Below are 19,641 nucleotides of genomic sequence, written 5' to 3'. Positions count from 1 at the left end.
TATTACTCTTCTTCTTCTTCTTCTTCTTCTTATTATTATTATTATTATTTCCCTAGAGGTGACTAACATTGATAGAGACAGGACCGTATTCTTCTTCTTCTTCTTCTTCTTCTTCTTCTTCTTCTTCTTCTTCTTCTTATTATTATTATTATTATTATTATTATTATTATTATTATTACACTTCTTCTTCTTCTTCTTCCTATTACTCTTCTTCTTCTTCTTCTTCTTCTTCTTCTTCTTCTTATTATTATTATTTCCCTAGAGGTGACTAACATTGATAGAGACAGGACCGTATTCTTCTTCTTATTCTTCTTCTTCTTATTATTATTATTACACTTCTTCTTCTTCTTCTTCCTATTACTCTTCTTCTTCTTCTTCTTCTTCTTCTTCTTATTATTATTATTATTATTATTTCCCTAGAGGTGACTAACATTGATAGAGACAGGACCGTATTCTTCTTCTTATTCTTCTTCTTCTTCTTATTATTATTATTACACTTCTTCTTCTTCTTCTTCTTCTTCTTCTTATTATTATTATTATTATTATTATTATTATTATTATTATTATTATTATTTCCCTAGACGTGACTAATTATTGATAGAGACAGGACCGTGTTCTTTCCAATCTGGCACACAATTATTATTATTATTATTATTATTATTTCCCTAGACGTGACTAATTATTGATAGAGACAGGACTGTGTTCTCTCCAATCTGGCACACAATAATAATAATTGTCTTGTTTGCTGTGTCATGCAATATAATAATAATAATAATAATAATAATAATAATAATAATAATAATAGCAGCTATTATTATTATTTCCCTAGAGGTGACTAACCATTGATAGAGACAGGACCGTGTTCTTTCCAATCTGGCACACAATTATTATTATTATTATTATTATTATTATTATTATTATTTCCCTAGACGTGACTAATTATTGATAGAGATAGGACTGTGTTCTCTCCAATCTGGCACACAATAATAATAATTGTCTCGTTTGCTGTGTCATACAATATAATAATAATAATAATAATAATAATAATAATAGCAGCTATTATTATTATTTCCCTAGAGGTGACTAACCATTGACAGAGACAGGACCGTGTTCTCTCCAATCTGGCACACCATTATTATTATTATTATTATTATTATTATTATTATTATTATTATTATTTCCCTAGACGTGACTAATTATTGATAGAGACAGGACTGTGTTCTCTCCAATCTGGCACACAATAATAATAATTGTCTCGTTTGCTGTGTCATACAATATAATAATAATAATAATAATAATAATAATAATAATAGCAGCTATTATTATTATTTCCCTAGAGGTGACTAACCATTGACAGAGACAGGACCGTGTTCTCTCCAATCTGGCACACAATTATTATTATTATTATTATTATTATTATTATTATTATTATTATTATTTCCCTAGACGTGACTAATTATTGATAGAGACAGGACTGTGTTCTCTCCAATCTGGCACACAATAATAATAATTGTCTTGTTTGCTGTGTCATACAATATAATAATAATAATAATAATAATAATAATAATAATAATAGCTATTATTATTATTTCCCTAGAGGTGACTAACCATTGACAGAGACAGGACCGTGTTCTCTCCAATCTAGGACCCGATCCGAATGCCTTACCCTTCCAAGACCTTATCGGCACCCAAACGCTAAACTTACAGCAGTAGATTTATTGCAATTACAATTATTCAAAGATAAAATAAAAAGCAAGGAAGCAAGACTCAGCAAGGTCAGATAGAGAGAAGCTGGGACCGGGAAGCAGCCCTGGGCCGGAGATGCTGCTGACTCAACGGGATGGGACGCCGAGTCTGGAAGGCCCATCTGGCCCATCTGGGCTTTTGACGTGGTGCGGACGGAGAAAAAGAGAAAGAGAAAGAGAGAGAAGCCGGTCTTTGGGGGGCATTTGGGAGCAATAGGGTTTCCCAGCTCAAGACTCTCCTCTTTGGTCAATACCGTATTGACTCAAATCTCAAGTGCCATTGGAGATGCCCCACCAAACTACAAATCACTTATCCAACACTCGCTTATCCAACGTTCTGGATTATCCAATGCATTTTTGTAGTCAGTGTTTTCAATACATCGTGATATTTTGGTGCTAAATTCGTAAATACAGTAATTACTACATAGCATTACTGTGCATTGAACTACCTTTTCTATCAAATTTGTTGTCTAACATGATGTTTTGGTGCTTCATTTGTAAAATCATAACCTAATTTGATGTTTAATAGGCTTTTCCTTAATCCCTCCTTATTATCCAAGATATTCGCTTATCCAAGGTTCTGCCGGCCCGTTTACGTTGGATAAGTGAGAGACTACTGTATATTGTATTACTGTAATATTATTGTAATATTATTGGTATAGACAATATATTATATTATTAGTATAGCATAATATGAGTATCATATATTATTATATTGTTATATTGACACAGGAGAAAACATTGAAAACATTGACTACAAAAATGCATTGGATAATCCAGAACGTTGGATAAGCGAGTGTTGGATAAGTGAGACTCTACTGTATCATGATATTTTTGTGCTCAATTCATAAATAAAGTAATTACTACATAGCATTACTGCGTATTGAACTACTTTTTCTGTCAAATTTGTTGTATAACATGATGTTTTGGTGCTTAATTGGTAAAATCATAACCTAATTTGATGTTTAATAGGCTTTTCCTTAATCCCTCCTTATTATCCAACATATCCGCTTATCCAACCTTCTGCTGGCCTTTTTATGTTGGATAAGTGAGACTCTACTGTATATTGAAAACATTGACTACAAAAATGTGTTGGATAATCCAGAACATTGGATAAGTGAGACTCTACTGTACCTCACAACCTCTGAGGATGCCTGCCATAGATGTGGGTGAAACGTCAGGAGAAATTGCCATACAGCCCGGAAAACATACAACAACCTTGTGACCCTGGCCATAAGTTGGATAAGTGAGACTCTACTGTACCTCACAACCTCTGAGGATGCCTGCCACAGATGTGGGTGAAACGTCAGGAGAAATTGCCATACAGCCCGGAAAACATACAACAACCTTGTGACCCTGGCCATGAGTTGGATAAGTGAGACTCTACTGTACCTCACAACCTCTGAGGATGCCTGCCACAGATGTGGGTGAAACGTCAGGAGAAATTGCCATACAGCCCGGAAAACATACAACAACCTTGTGACCCTGGCCATGAGTTGGATAAGTGAGACTCTACTGTACCTCACAACCTCTGAGGATGCCTGCCACAGATGTGGGTGAAACGTCAGGAGAAATTGCCATACAGCCCGGAAAACATACAACAACCTTGTGACCCTGGCCATGAGTTGGATAAGTGAGACTCTACTGTACCTCACAACCTCTGAGGATGCCTGCCACAGATGTGGGTGAAACGTCAGGAGAAATTGCCATACAGCCCGGAAAACATACAACAACCTTGTGACCCTGGCCATGAACACATTTTGGGGAAGTTTCCTTAAGAGATGTTTAAGAGAAGCCGGTGTTGACCTGTAAGGATGTTAAAGACAGCAAGGGAAAGGAAAGTAAGTGGTGCGGCAACCGAGGAGGATGGGTTAGGCAGTTAGTTACCTTCCATCGACATGGGCTCCAGGATCCCAAACTGTTTGAGGACGGCGATGAAGAGGATGATGACCACGGCCACGGCGCAGAGCTCCATCCCTTGGATCCCCATGGCCCACCTGCGTCCGGCGGCGACAACAACAACAACAACGGCATGCGACCCCAAGGAACGGACAGCCGAGGAGTTGTAGTCCACTTGGGCACTTCAGCTGCTTCTCCGGCCAGCTTGGCCAGGCTCACCTTCTCCAGAACTCACATCCTCCGAGTCTGCCCCGTAAGGTTGGCGCAGGGCAGGAGAGATGCCAACGAGGGGGCGAAGAGGAGTGCCGCTCACAGGAATCCCCTAAATGTCTCCTTTGGGTCATGAAGGCAAAGTTTTTCACAACTTGGTGGGCCAAACTTTCCCGCGACTCAGCCGCTCTTCTCCCTCCGTGGTCTTCTCCTCTCCAGACATCCTTGGAAGCCAGCGATGCCTGCGCGGAGCATCGCAGCCCGGGCGCTGGCATCTCGGCCGGCCGTCTGCAATGCCATTGGCTACCAGGACGGCTATAAAATATCGCCAGTCCCCTCCCTCCCTCCCTCCCAGAAAGGAAGGAGGGAAGGAGGAAGAGGAGGAGAGGAGAGAGTGTCTGCTCTCCATCCCGGGATGCAGGAGAGGAGGGGGTCGCCATGGCAACGGAGGCACCGTGGTCCAGCACCGAGCATCGGATTACACACTTACGGGCACGCGAGGCATGAAGTTGAAAGGGGCCACAAGGGTCATCCAGTCCAACCCCGACAGATGGACATCCAGCCAGAGAAGGAGTTGAGAACCCTATCAGTTGGAAGGGACCACAAGGGTCATCCAGTCCAACCCCAACAGATGGACATCCAGCCCTTTCTTTGGAAAGCCTCCAGAGATGGAGTTGTAGAGTCCTATCAGTTGGAAGAGACCACAAGAGTCATCCAGTCCAACCCCGACAGATGGCCATTCAGCCTCTGCTTTAAGAGCCTGCAGAGATGGAGTTGTGGAGTCCTATCACTTGAAAGACACCACAAGGGTCATCCAGTCCAACCCCGACAGATGGCCATCCAGCCAGAGAAGGAGTTGGGGAATCCTATAAGTTGGAAGGGACCACAAGGGTCATCCAGTCCAACCCCAACAGATGGACATCCAGCCAGAGAAGGAGTTGGGGAATCCTATAAGTTGGAAGGGGCCACAAGGGTCATCCAGTCCAACCCCGACAGATGGACATCCAGCCAGAGAAGGAGTTGAGAACCCTATCACTTGAAAGACACCACAAGGGTCGTCCAGTCCAACCCCAACAGATGGACATCCAGCCAGAGAAGGAGTTGGGGAATCCTATAAGTTGGAAGGGACCACAAGGGTCATCCAGTCCAACCCCGACAGATGGACATCCAGCCAGAGAAGGAGTTGGGGAATCCTATAAGTTGGAAGGGACCACAAGGGTCATCCAGTCCAACCCCGACAGATGGACATCCAGCCAGAGAAGGAGTTGAGAACCCTATCACTTGAAAGACACCACAAGGGTCATCCAGTCCAACCCCGACAGATGGACATCCAGCCAAAGACGGAGTTGAGAACCCTATCACTTGAAAGACACCACAAGGGTCATCCAGTCCAACCCCGACAGATGGACATCCAGCCAAAGACGGAGTTGAGAACCCTATCACTTGAAAGACACCACAAGGGTCATCCAGTCCAACCCCGACAGATGGACATCCAGCCAAAGACGGAGTTGAGAACCCTATCACTTGAAAGACACCACAAGGGTCATCCAGTCCAACCCCGACAGATGGACATCCAGCCAAAGACGGAGTTGAGAACCCTATCACTTGAAAGACACCACAAGGGTCATCCAGTCCAACCCCGACAGATGGACATCCAGCCAAAGACGGAGTTGAGAACCCTATCACTTGAAAGACACCACAAGGGTCATCCAGTCCAACCCCGACAGATGGACATCCAGCCAAAGACGGAGTTGAGAACCCTATCACTTGAAAGACACCACAAGGGTCATCCAGTCCAACCCCGACAGATGGCCATCCAGCCAGAGAAGGAGTTGGGGAATCCTATAAGTTGGAAGGGGCCACAAGGGTCATCCAGTCCAACCCCGACAGATGGACATCCAGCCAGAGAAGGAGTTGAGAACCCTATCACTTGAAAGACACCACAAGGGTCATCCAGTCCAACCCCGACAGATGGCCATCCAGCCAGAGAAGGAGTTGAGAACCCTATCAGTTGGAAGAGACCACAAGGGTCATCCAGTCCAACCCAGACAGATGGACATCCAGCCAGAGAAGGAGTTGAGAACCCTATCAGTTGGAAGAGACCACAAGGGTCATCCAGTCCAACCCCGACAGATGGCCATCCAGCCAGAGAAGGAGTTGAGAACCCTATCAGTTGGAAGAGACCACAAGGGTCATCCAGTCCAACCCCGACAGATGGCCATCCAGCCCTTTCTTTGGAAAGCTTCCAGAGAAGGAGTTGTGGAATCCTATCAAGTTAAAAGGGACTACAGGGATCATCCAGTCCAACCCCGACAGATGGCCATCAGGCCTCTGCTTTGAAAGCCTCCAGAGAAGGAATAGTAGAAGTATAAAGTTGAAAGGGGCCACAAGGGTCATCCAGTCCAACCCCACAGATGGCCATCCAGCCAGAGAAGGAGTTGAGAACCCTATCAGTTGGAAGAGACCACAAGGATCATCCAGTCCAACCCCAACAGATGGACATCCAGCCAGAGAAGGAGTTGGGGAATCCTATCAGTTGAAAGGGACCACAAGGATCATCCAGTCCAACCCCGACAGATGGCCATCCAGCCAGAGAAGGATTTGGGGAATCCTATAAGTTGAAAGGGACCACAAGGGTCGTCCAGTCCAACCCCGACAGATGGCCATCCAGCCAGAGAAGGAGTTGGGGAATCCTATAAGTTGAAAGGGACCACAAGGGTCGTCCAGTCCAACCCCGACAGATGGCCATCCAGCCAGAGAAGGAGTTGGGGAATCCTATAAGTTGAAAGGGACCACAAGGGTCGTCCAGTCCAACCCCGACAGATGGCCATCCAGCCAGAGAAGGAGTTGGGGAATCCTATAAGTTGAAAGGGACCACAAGGGTCGTCCAGTCCAACCCCGACAGATGGCCATCCAGCCAGAGAAGGAGTTGGGGAATCCTATCTGTTGGAAGAGACCACAAGGGTCATCCAGTCCAACCCCGACAGATGGACATCCAGCCCTTTCTTTGGAAAGCCTCCAGAGATGGAGTTGTAGAGTCCTATCAGTTGGAAGACACCACAAGAGTCATCCAGTCCAACCCTGACAGATGGCCATCCGACCTCTTCTTTAAGAGCCTCCAGAAAAGGAATAGTAGAAGTATAAAGTTGAAAGGGGCCACAAGGGTCATCCAGTCCAACCCCGACGAATGGCCATCCAGCCAGAGAAGGAGTTGGGGAATCCTATCGAGTGAAAGTGACCACAAGAGTCATCCAGTCCAACCCTGACAGATGGCCATCCGGTCTCTGCTTTAAGAGCCTCCAGAGAAGGAATAGTAGAATTATAAAGTTGAAAGAAACCACAAGGGTCATCTAGTCCAACCCCAACAGATGGCCATCCAGCCCTTTCTTTGGAAAGCTTCCAGAGAAGGAGTTGTAGAGTCTTATCAGTTGAAAAAGACCTCAAGGGTCATCCAGTCCAACCCTGACAGATGATAATAATAGATAGATAGTTTCTTTGAGTCTCCTTCAGGGGAGATAAACCGAGGAATTATTATTATTATTATTATTATTATTATTATTATTATTATTTATTATTATTATTATTATTATTATTATTATTATTATTATTATAGATCTCATCTGGCATTTGGAAACAATAGACATTGACAAAATCACGATCTGCCAACTGCAAAAGGCCACCCTACTGGGATCTGCACGCATCATCCGGAAATACACCACACAGCCCTAGACACTTGGGAAGTGTTCGACTTGTGATTTTGTGATATGAAATCCAGCATGTCTATTTTGTTTGTTGTGTCATAATAAAATAATAATAATAATAATAATAATAATAATATCACACAGTCCTAGACACTTGGGAAGTGTTCGACTTGTGATTTTGTGATACGAAATCCACCATATCTATCTTGTTTGCTGTGTCATAAAATAATAATAATAATAATAATAATAATAATAATAATAATAATAATAATAATAATATCACACAGTCCTAGACACTTGGGAAGTGTTCGACTTGTGATTTTGTGATACGAAATCCAGCATATCTATCTTGTTTGCTGTGTCATAATAAAATAGATATATAGCTGCCTTGAGTCTCCTTGTAGAGAGATAAAGCGAGGTAATAATAATAATAATAATAATAATAATAATAATAATAATAATAATAATAATAATGGATACATAGCTGCTTTGAGTCTCCTTCAGGAAAGCTAAAGTGGGGTATAAATAAATATAATAATAATAATAATAATAATAATAATAATAATAATAATAATAATAATAATAACAACTATATGAACTAGCTCTTGCATAGTTAAAAACAAGTCAAATTCAGCATGATTAAAACTTAAGCAAGAAATACTTTGGGTTTGAACAACCAATATCCAGAACAGTCCACAGATAGATAGAATAGATAGACAGACAGATAGATAGAATAATAGATTCCTAGAGTTGGAAGAGACTCCAAAAGCCATCTAACCTAACCTGCTTTTGCCATGAAGGAAAACACAAGCCCTCCCAACAGATGACCATCCAGCCTCTGCTTAACGACATCCAAAGACTCAATTCTCCTTGAAATAGTAAGGTTTTGCGTATCATTTATTGTTGGAGCGGGTCCCCAAAGGCCATCTAGTCCAACCTTCTGCCCAATGCAGGATCTCATAAGAAGGTATGGCAAGGAGATTGTAGTGAAAGTGGTTTCAAACCGCATTAATTCAACAGCGTAGTTACATCCTGGGTTCGACTTTGGGCAAGTCACACTCTCTCAACCTCAGAGGAAGGCAAGGGCATGCAAAGTGTATGCAAACTGTGCAAACGAATGCAGAAAACCAAGCCATGCCTTGAAACCACACTTGTAACAACAACACACCCAAACACACATGACTTACACAAGAGGAAATGGGCAAAAGAGAGATGTGTGTGCTTTTCGGTCCTCCATAATTGAAGGATTCTGCTTTCATCTGAATCATTACAAGAGGAAGAAAAGGGATTTTTTTGGCTCCCGTCCCACGGTTTCTGCCCCTGATCCATTTCTATTATGCGGTGGTTTTTTAATAATTCATTTTAAGTGCTGAATGACTTGCGTGGGAGGCCGGCTTGGCCCTAAGTTCAGCAAACAAGGCAAAACCCGGTTCATTAAAAGGAAAACATAGTCCTTTCCTGCCATGAAAACAAAGAACGGGCTGCCAAAGAGAAAAATCATGTGGCAGGGAGTTCCACAGGGTATCAGTGCACAATAATAGAGCCTGTGTTTCAGGTGCCAAAGTTACAATCCAACTATCGAGTAATAATAATAATAATAATAATAATAATAATAATAATAATAATAATAATGCCAAACATCTCTGAGTACAATCATGTGGCAGGGAGTTCCACAGGGTATCAGTGCACAATAATAGAGCCTATGTTTCAGGTGCCAAAGTTACAATCCAACTATCGAGTAATAATAATAATAATAATGCCAAAGGTCTCGGAGTGCAATCTGATTACTGAATATTATTATTATTATTAATAATAATAATCATGTGGCAGGGAGTTCCACAGGGTATCAGTGCACAATAATAGATCCTATGCTTCAGGTGCCAAAGTTACAATCCAAATATCGAGTAATAATAATAATAATAATAATAATAATGCCAAACATCTCTGAGTAGTACAATCTGATTACTGAATATTATTATTATTATTAATAATAATAATAATCATGTGGCAGAGAGTTCCACAGGGTATCAGTGCACAATAATAGAGTCTATGTTTCAGGTGCCAAAGTTACAATCCAATTATCGAGTAATAATAATAATAATAATAATAATGCCAAAGATCTCTGAGTACAATCTGATTAATCAATATTATTATTAATGCACAATAATGCACCTATACTGGATGTAATTTTATATTATACTAGCTTGTTTTTTGGGGGTGTTAGGTCATATCAGTTTAGTAATTTGTAGCTTTATTTCTTAGAAAAAAGCCAGTCTTTCCTGTTGTGTTGTCACGTTCTTTGTATATTTCTCATTTGTTCCTCTGAGACTTTTTCTTTTGCTTGGAACGATAAAATAAGAGATTCAACCAAGCTTCCCCATAAACCACTGCTGGATAAACAAGGCATTGATCCTCATTTCTCTCAATGTAAAATATTAAAGACGTTTAAATGGATAAAAGCTTTACGCCGGTTTCTGTTTGTTCCAGCCCTTGGTGCATTAGATGAGGACGGCCAATGGGCTTTTAATGGATGCCGCTTGGCAATCCTGCGGGCAACGTGCCCACGGCCTACCATAATAATAATAATAATAATAATAATAATAATAATAATAATAATAATAATACCATTAAGTTACATGACTTTTGGTCCCAGTGCAATGAGCCCTTTGTACGAAACGACCGGACTTTGGGTCTATCTACACTGTAGAATAAATGCAGATTGCAAGGCTTTTCGCCTCCATTGGATCCTGAGAGTTGTAGTTTTGCAAAGTCTTCATAGGATCCTGAGAGTTGTAGTTTTGCAAAGTCTTCATGGGATCCTGAGAGTTGTAGTTTTGCAAGGCCTTTAGCCTCCACGGGGTCCTGAGAATTGTAGTTTTGCAAAGTCTTCATGGGATCCTAAGAGTTGTAATTTTGCAAGATTTCTGGTCTCCATGGGGTCTAGAGAGTTGTAGTTTTGCAAAGTGCATGGGATCCTGAGAGTTGTAGTTTTGCAAAGTCTGCATGGGATCCTGAGAGTTGTAGTTTTGCAAGGCTTTTAGCCTCCATGGGGTCCTGAAAATTGGAGTTTTGCAAAGTCTTCATGGGATCCTGAGAGTTGTAGTTTTGCAAGGCATTTAGCCTCCACGGGGTCCTCAAAACTGTAGTTTTGCAAGTCTTCATGGGATCCTAAGAGTTGTAATTTTGCAAGATTTTTAGTCTCCATGGGGTCCGGAGAGTTGTAGTTTTGCAAAGTCTGCATGGGATCCTGATAGTTGTAGTTTTGCAAGGCCTTTAGCTTCCATCGGGTCCGGAGAGTTGTAGTTTTGCAGCGTCTTCATGGGATCTTTGGAGTTGTTGTTTTGCAAAGTCTTCATCGGATCCTGAGAGTTGGAGTTTTGCAAGGCCTTTAGCCTCCACAGGATTCTAAGAGTTGTAGTTTTGCAAGATTTTTGGTCCCCATGGGATCCTGAAAGTTGTAGTTTTACAAGGCCTTTCGGCTTCTCAGCCTGCCATACTACAACTCTCAGGACTCTGTCGCACTGAGCCAGGGAAATTAAAGTGGTACCTAACTGTGTCCATCTTCCAGTGCAGATGCCTTGGCTCACAGAGTTCCGGGAGTTCTAGTTTGCACAAGAAGACCTTGCAAAACCACAGCTCCTTTCTACAGTACAGATCTGCAGTTGGTTGAGGCGCCAGCTGTCTTTGGCAAGAGTAAGGACCTTGCAAAACTACGTCTCCCGGGCTTCCGTCGCATGGAGCCAAGGAAATATCAAAATCCATGGCACGGGACAGAGAGATCGGAAGCAACTCGGTTTTGCAGACGATGAGCGAGTAACGCCTGCGAGGAGGAAGCCATTGAGAGGAAGCATCGGAGGCTGCTTCCCCTTGACCGCAATGTGCTGGCAACGGCGCAAGGTTGCGGCCACAGGTCAGACTGGCACGCGGCTCCGGTTGCCCACAGGCCCAAAGAGGCAGCCAACCGCTTAGGAGAGATTCTTGTGTGCGGATCTGTAGTTCATCCGCTCCAAAAAGAGCTGTTTATTAATGCAGTTTAGAACCACTTGAGCTCTCCTGGCTCATTGCTATGGAATCCTTAGGCAGAGAAGGCAACAGACTTTGCAAAACTAGAACACCCACCATTGCATCAAGTTCAAGTTGGTCTCAAACGCCATGTGTTTTGCAGTGGCCCCAGGGCTGGCCCAAGGTAATTTTCAAGTGTAGGCGAACAGAATTTTGGTGCCCTCCCCCCCAAACAATCACTGGATAAGAGAAAATGTTGGATAATAAGGAGGGATTAAGGAAAAGCCTAAATAAAGAACAACACTCTGAAAACAGGGGAAATAAATAAAGATTATTATTATTATTATTATTATTATTATTATTGACACAACGACGTTGTATGACACAGCAAACAAGATAGATATGCTGGATTTCGTTTCACAAAACCACAAGTTGAACACTTCCCAAGTGTCTAGGACTGTGTGATGTATTTTCGGATGATGCGTGCAGATCCTAGCAGGGTGGCCTTTTGCAGTTGGCAGATCGTAATTTTGTCAATGTCTATTGTTTCCAAATGCCGGCTGAGATCTTTTGGCACGGCACCCAGTGTGCCCATCACCACCGGGACCACCTGCACTGGTTTCTGCCAGAGTCTTTGCAGTTCAATCTTGAGGTCCTGATAGCGGCTGAGTTTTTCCTGTTGTTTTTCATCAATGCGACTGTCACCTGGGATGGCAACATCAATGATCCAAACCTTTTTCTTTTCCACAACTGTGATGTCTGGTGTGTTGTGTTCCAGAACTTTGTCAGTCTGGATTCGGAAGTCCCACAGTATCTTTGCGTGCTCATTTTCCAATACTTTTGCAGGTTTGTGATCCCACCAGTTCTTTGCTGCTGGGAGGTGGTACTTGAGGCATAAGTTCCAATGAATCCTTTGGGCCACATAGTTGTGCCTCTGTTTGTAGTCTGTCTGTGCGATTTTCTTACAGCAGCTGAGGATATGATCAATGGTTTCGTCAGCTTCCTTGCACAGGAAGCTGATTTAATATTATTATTAATAATATTAATAATTTAATATTATTATTATTAAATCCAGACAGGGCCAGCTAACACCTCCCAACCAAGGATGCCCCCAGTGAGGAAGCAGCCAGACTTTGAATGTGCAAGGCCATTAAATGCTAATCAAGCTGGCCAATTGCAACATTCACACCAGCCTCAAACAGACAAGAGCTCTTTCTCTCATCCTGGACTTTCCACAGATATATAAACCCCACTTGCCTAGTTTCCAACAGACCTCAGAACCTCTGAGGATGCCTGCCATAGATGTATTTATTTATTATTTATTTATTACAATATTTATATCCCGCCCTTCTCACCCAACGGGGGATTCAGGGCGGCTTACAATAAAACGCATATATAAAAAATTATACAGTGCAATATAAATCAGTTAAAAAATTATTATTAACTTACATCAGTACTCATAAAACACATTATAAAATACAGGTAGGCGTGTTCAGTTCAAAAAACGGGGTCTGTCGATTTGAGTTCCAGCGTACATGATAATAATTAACGCTGCCAATTATTATTCAAAATGTGGGTGAAACGTCAGGAGAGAATGCTTCTGGAACATGGCAGGCACAGCGGCCTCAACGGCGCCCCCTACAGGATGGTGCCACAGGCAACTGCCTAGTTTGCCTCATGGTTGAACCGCCCCTGGCAGTGGCTCATAATAACTATGGAAGCCTGGGAGGTTTAGGCAAAGGAGGCTTTGCAAAACGGCACAGGGTTCCATGGCATTAAATCACAGGAGTCAAAAGTGGTGCCAAACGGCATTCATGCCACAGTGTAGACCAGGGGTCCCCAAACTAAGGCCCGGGGGCCGGATGCGGCCCTCCGAGGTCATTTACCTGGCCCCCGCCTTCAGTTTTATAATATAATACATTGTATATACATATAATATTGATAATAATATTATAATGTAATACAATATAACACTAATAATAATACCATATAATAATATTAATTATATATTCTATATTACACATAATATTACTAATAATATTACAGTATAGTGGTATAGTTCAATATCTATATATATAAAAGAGTAATGGCATCACGGCGACCCACAAAACAACAAAACTACAGGCCCCCCAACCTCGAAATTTGACAACACAACCCATCATCCACGCCTCTAGGTTGATACAACAAAAAGAAAAGAAAAATAAAGTCCTAATTAGAGAGAGAGGAATAATCGCTTTTATCCAATTGCTGCCAGTTAGAAGGCTAAGCTCCTTCAACTTGGTCTCCTAGCAACCCAATAAAAAATAATAAAAAACACTAAAAAATTGATACACTAAAATACTATAATAACAGAAAATTACTAAAAATAATACAAGAAAATAATAAAATATAATAAATAAAAATATAACTTACAATAAAATTAATTAAAAAAATGCAAATAACGTCAAATAAAAATTACACAACAATTTTTAACCAATACCACCACCACTTTGCCACAGCAACCCGTGGCCGGGCACAGCTAGTAGTAATATATAATGCTAATATTGTGCTATGCTAATAATATAATATACTGTATGTACATATAATTTGTAAGCCACTCTGAGTCCCCTTTGGGGTGAGAAGGGTGTGATACAAATGTAGTAAATAAATGCAGTAAATAAATAAATAATAAATACATAAATTTTAGACTTAGGCTCGCCCAAAGTCTGAAATAACTTGTAGGCACACAACAACAACAACAACAACAACAACCATAATTAACTTGACTATCTCATTGGCCAGAAGCAGGAAGCACACTTCCCACTGAAATCCTGATCAATGTATGTTGGTTAAAATTGTTTTTATTTTTAAATATTGTATTGTTCTTTCATTGTTGTTGTTGTTGTTGTTTTTGCACTACAAATAAGACATGTGCAGTGTGCATCGGAATTTGTTTGTATTTTTTTTTTCAAATGATAATCAGGCCCCTCAACAGTCTGAAGGATTATGGACCGGCCCTCGGCTTAAAAAGTTTGAGGACCCCGGTGTAGACGCACCCCAAAGGGTGCTGGATTTGCAAAACAACATGTCATGCTGCTTGGCCGCGGCTCAGATATAGGAAAAAAGGAACAATATCCAGTCCCGTATTCATCAGGCTCGACCTCCGATGTCAAATGCTTCCTTTGGCTTCGAGGCCTCTCTTTTTATCCGAAAGCGGAGCTGTATTTCAACCAGTTTGACAGCAGATTATGGATTCAGTTTGGAAGGCATGACGATGGACTTTTGCGTCCGGCAGAACGTTGGATAAGTGAATATGTTGGATAATAAGGAGAGATTAAGGAGAAGCCTATTAAACACCAAATTAGGTTATGATTTTACTAATTAAGCACCAAAACATCATGTTAGACAACAAATTTGACAGAAAAAGTAGTTCAATATGCAGTAATGCTATGTAGTGATTACTGTGTTTACGAATTTAGCACCAAAATATCACGATGTACTGAAAACATCTAGAGTGATGGCATCAGGGCAGCGGACAAAACAACAAAAGTAAACACCCCACAACCTTGAAAATTGACATCACAACCCCTCATCCATGCCTCTAGGTTGATACAACAAAAAGAAAAGAAAAATAAATTCCTAATTAGAGGGAGAGGAATAATAGTTTTTATCCAATTGCTGCCAGTTACAAGGCTAAGCTCCACCCACTTGGTCTCCTAGCAACCCACTCAGCCCAGTGTTAATAAAATAATGATAAAAAAATAAATACAAATAATACAATAAAAAATTATAAAAAACACTAAAATAATTAATACAATAAAATACTATAACAAAATGACTAAAAATAATACAACAAAATAATAAAATATAATAAAAAACATAAGTGACAATAAAATTAATTTTAAAAATACAAATAACGTCAAATAAAAATTCCACAACAACTTTTAACCAATACCACCACCACTTTGCCACAGCAACGCGTGGCCGGGCACAGCTAGTTGACTACTAAAAGGCATTGGATAATCTAGAATGTTGGATAAGTGAGTGTTGGATAATATGTTGGATAATAAGGAGAGATTAAGGAGAAGCCTATTAGACACCAAATTAGGTTATGATATTACAAATTAAGCACCAAAACGTCATGTTTAACAACAAATTTGACAGAAAAAGTAGTTCGATACGCAGCAATGCTATGTAGTAATTACTGTATTTACAAATTAAGCACTAAAATATCATGATGTTTTGAAAACATTGACTACAAAAATGCATTGGATAATCCAGAACATTGGATAAGCGAATGTTGGATAAGTGAGACTCTACTGTATATATATATGTGTGCCCAGCCACGTGTTGCTGTGGTGTTGTCCTGAGTGGGTTTTTGTTTGTGGATGCAAGTATGAATGTTGCAATTAGTCACCTTGATTAGGATTGAATAGGCTTGCAGCTTCAAAGCCTGGGGGAATCCTTTGTTGGGACGTGTTAGCTGGCTCTGGTTGTTTCCTGTCTGGAATACCCTTATTTTCAAAGTGTTGTTCTTTATTTATTGTCCAAATTGCAGAGTCTTAAAAATTCTGGTTGTCAGGTTTTGTTCATTTTGATGGTTCCCAGGAACCTAATAATAATAATAATAATAATAATAATAATGACGACTCTCCTTTTTGGGAGGTGTTAGCTGGCTCTGGTTATTTCCTAATTTGATGTTTAATAGGCTTTTCCTTAATCCCTCCTTATTATCCAAGATATTCTCTTATCCAAGGTTCTGCCGGCCCGTTTAGCTTGGATAAGTGAGACTCTACTGTAAGTATTAAACATTTAAAACATGACATTCAATATAAAAATCACATCATCCTAATATCATAGTGCAAGGCCATTCCATCGTCAATATTTAACCCCAAAGTTGGAAGGGAACCCCAAAGGCTATCCAGACCCACCCTATTTGACTAGGTGAGAATGCACCATCCAAACCCTCCTGACAGATGGCCATATAGCTTCTGTTAGAGAAGTAGATTCCACTGCATTCCCAGACATGTTCAAAACCATTTCCAGCACTATTGAAGTTTGGACTAGAAGCCGGAGTGGACACACTGTTCCATCTGTTGGGAATCATCCTGGACTACTCAAGTCTAGATGTAGTTAGATAGATGATAGAGTTACATTGAAGGAATCCTTTCCCTGTTTCCAAAGCATGCCTAGACAGGCTTTACTGTGTTTCACTCTATCCTGTTTACGTCACATCCCTTACTTTGAAGTTAGTAGAAATGTGAATCTCTATGAACACTAACTTCTCATTGGTCAGAATGTCTTTTATGGCCCCAATAAACTGGACCATGAGGTTGGAACCATTTTTGGTTCATTTTTCTCCCTTTGTTCTTCTAGCTAACAAACAGCATCTCACCATCTCTCCTGGCAAGATATAACTATTTATAGTTATAAATGGGCCGGGCTGTGACGCAGCTGGCTAGTAACCAGCTGCTATAAATCACTACTGACCGAGAGGTCATGAGTTCGAAGCCCGGGTCGGGTTAAGCCTCCGACCATTAAAAAAAAAAAAATAGCCCCGGCTTGCTGTTGACCTAGCAGCCCCGAAAGACAGTTGCATCTGTCAAGTAGGGAAAATTTAGGTACGCTTTATGCGGGAGGCTAATTTAACTAATCTACAACACCATAAAACTGCCAGCAAAACACGAGGAAAAGAATGAGGAAGAACAGCCACCAATGGACGGTGAAGCAACAGCTCCCCCTGTGGCCGGAATCATGAAGCTGGAAAGATGTTAAAAATGCCTCTGTGTCTGTCTAAAACTGAATGTTGTTTGTCTGTTGGCACTGAATGTTTGCCATATATGTGTTGATTGTAATCCGCCCTGAGTCCCCTTCGGGGTGAGAAAGAAGGGCGGAATATAAATACTGTAAATAAATAAATTTAGATGTTTGTTATTTTTCCTTAGAAATCAGTCTAGAGTAGACTAGATAGCTCCCAAGCCTTTCTATCTACAATGGAGTTCTTTTTACCCGAATAAATTTTTTTTTGAACTTTTACTGAGACTGTGCAGTCCATTGCCATCCTAAGTTGAAAGGCTTCTCTTTGTAAGTAACTGTTGCATTTGAAAGCTTTTGCTTTTGCTACTCTGCTGCTGATTTGGTGGAATCTCGCCCAGAGAGGGTTAAATTGAGTCTAACCGCTCAGAGATGACCACAACAGTATCGTCCGACATATTCTCCTTTTCCTCTGGGTTCTGCCCTTTGCTGCCTTCACAGCAAAGGATGATTTACCAGCCGGTCGGTCTACGGATCATTAAAAAGCTGCGAAGCCTTGTCCGGCTGTGTACAGATCCCATAATGAGCTGAACCGGCTCCAAGGCCTCCTCCTCCTCCTCCCGTCGCTGGGTCACCTTCCGACTGTTCCCCAAAAGCCTGGAATGATGCAAAGGCCTATGCGCCATGCGCCATCCCTGTCTCCTCGGCCCCGTCCACACCGCTAAATAAAACCCCAAATAAAACTGGACTCAGATAACCCAGGTCAAAGCAGATACTGTGGGGTTTTCTGCCTTGATATTCTGGGTTTTATGGCTGTGTGAAATGGCCCTTATAGTCTCATTCCTCTCTTTCCCTGCAAAGAATGCTGTGCTGGAAGGCCTGGGTTCAAGAAACTTCCCTTTTTAATTCCCAAAAAGAAAGGAAAGATGGAAAGCGGTGGCCTTCTTAGCATGGAAGCTCCTTTTTACTTCTCCTCCTCTGGGCTCCCCAGATTCCAAAGGGAAAAGTCTGGGAAGGGAGGAAGGAAGGAAAAGGAAAGGAAAGGAAAGGAAAGGAAAGGAAAGAAAAAGAAAGAAATAAAGAAAGAAAGAGGGAAAAAGGGAAGGAAGGAAGGAAGGAAGGAAAAGGAAAAGGAAAAGGAAACGGAAAAGGAAAAGGAAAAGGAAAAGGAAAAGGAAAAGGCAAGGAAAGGAAAGGAAAGGAAAAAGAAAGAAATAAAGAAAGAACGAGGGGAAAAGGGAAGGAAGGAAGGAAGGAAGGAAGGAAGGAAGGAAGGAAGGAAGGGAAGGGAAGGGAAGGGAAGGGAAGGGAAGGGAAGGGAAGGGAAGGGAAGGGAAGGGAAGGGAAGGGAAGGGAAGGGAAGGGAGGAAAGGAAGGAAGGAAGGAAAGAGAGGAAAAAAGAAAGAAAGAAAGAAAGAAAGAAAGAAAGAGGGAAAAAAGGAAGGAAGGAAGGAAGGAAGGAAGGAAGGAAGGAAGGAAGGAAGGAAGGGGAAAAGGAAAAGGAAAAGGAAAGGAAAAAGTAAGAAATAAAGAAAGAAAGAGGGAAAAAGGGAAGGAGGGAAGGAAGGAAGGAAGGAAGGAAAAGGAAAAGGAAAAGGAAAAGGAAAAAGTAAGAAATAAAGAAAGAAAGAGGGAAAAAGGGAAGGAGGGAAGGAAGGAAGGAAGGAAGGAAGGAAAAGGAAAAGGAAAAGGAAAAGGAAAGGAAAAAGAAAGAAATAAAGAAAGAAAGAGGGGAAAAGGGAAGGAAGGAAGGAAGGAAGGAAGGAAGGAAGGAAGGAAGGAAGGAAGGAAGGAAGGAAGGGAAGGGAAGGGAAGGGAAGGGAAGGGAAGGGAAGGGAAGGGAAGGGAAGGGAAGGGAGGAAAGGAAGGAAGGAAGGAAAGAGAGGAAAAAAGAAAGAAAGAAAGAAAGAAAGAAAGAAAGAAAGAAAGAAAGAGGGAAAAAAGGAAGGAAGGAAGGAAGGAAGGAAGGAAGGAAGGAAGGGGAAAAGGAAAAGGAAAAGGAAAGGAAAAAGTAAGAAATAAAGAAAGAAAGAGGGAAAAAGGGAAGGAGGGAAGGAAGGAAGGAAGGAAGGAAAAGGAAAAGGAAAAAGTAAGAAATAAAGAAAGAAAGAGGGAAAAAGGGAAGGAGGGAAGGAAGGAAGGAAGGAAGGAAGGAAAAGGAAAAGGAAAAGGAAAAGGAAAGGAAAAAGAAAGAAATAAAGAAAGAAAGAGGGGAAAAGGGAAGGAAGGAAGGAAGGAAGGAAGGAAGGAAGGAAGGAAGGAAGGAAGGAAGGAAGGAAGGGAAGGGAAGGGAAGGGAAGGGAAGGGAAGGGAAGGGAAGGGAAGGGAAGGGAAGGGAAGGGAGGAAAGGA

At 41.5% G+C, this 19,641-nt stretch overlaps 1 protein-coding gene across 4 annotated transcripts in view; it reads right to left on the bottom strand.

The window, feature by feature from the left end:
• Positions 1 to 19,641, bottom strand: part of kcnip3 (potassium voltage-gated channel interacting protein 3) — a 106,057-nt gene that overhangs the window by 29,955 nt on the left and 56,461 nt on the right. The window contains exon 1 of one of the 4 annotated variants that reach the window (XM_062961482.1): positions 3,633 to 4,149. The exons of the other annotated variants lie outside the window; for them this stretch is intronic. Coding sequence (XP_062817552.1) covers positions 3,633 to 3,735 — 103 coding nt within the window. The 5' untranslated portion in view covers positions 3,736 to 4,149. Of the gene's footprint in view, positions 1 to 3,632; positions 4,150 to 19,641 lie in introns of those variants that run through there. 4 annotated transcript variants of the gene reach the window in all.

This window comes from Anolis carolinensis, unplaced genomic scaffold (genome assembly GCF_035594765.1).
Source record: "Anolis carolinensis isolate JA03-04 unplaced genomic scaffold, rAnoCar3.1.pri scaffold_8, whole genome shotgun sequence".
In the NCBI taxonomy this organism is placed as follows: domain Eukaryota; kingdom Metazoa; phylum Chordata; class Lepidosauria; order Squamata; family Dactyloidae; genus Anolis; species Anolis carolinensis.
The sequence above is the reverse complement of the archived record's forward strand: the minus strand, read 5'-3'. Positions and strand labels throughout refer to the sequence as shown.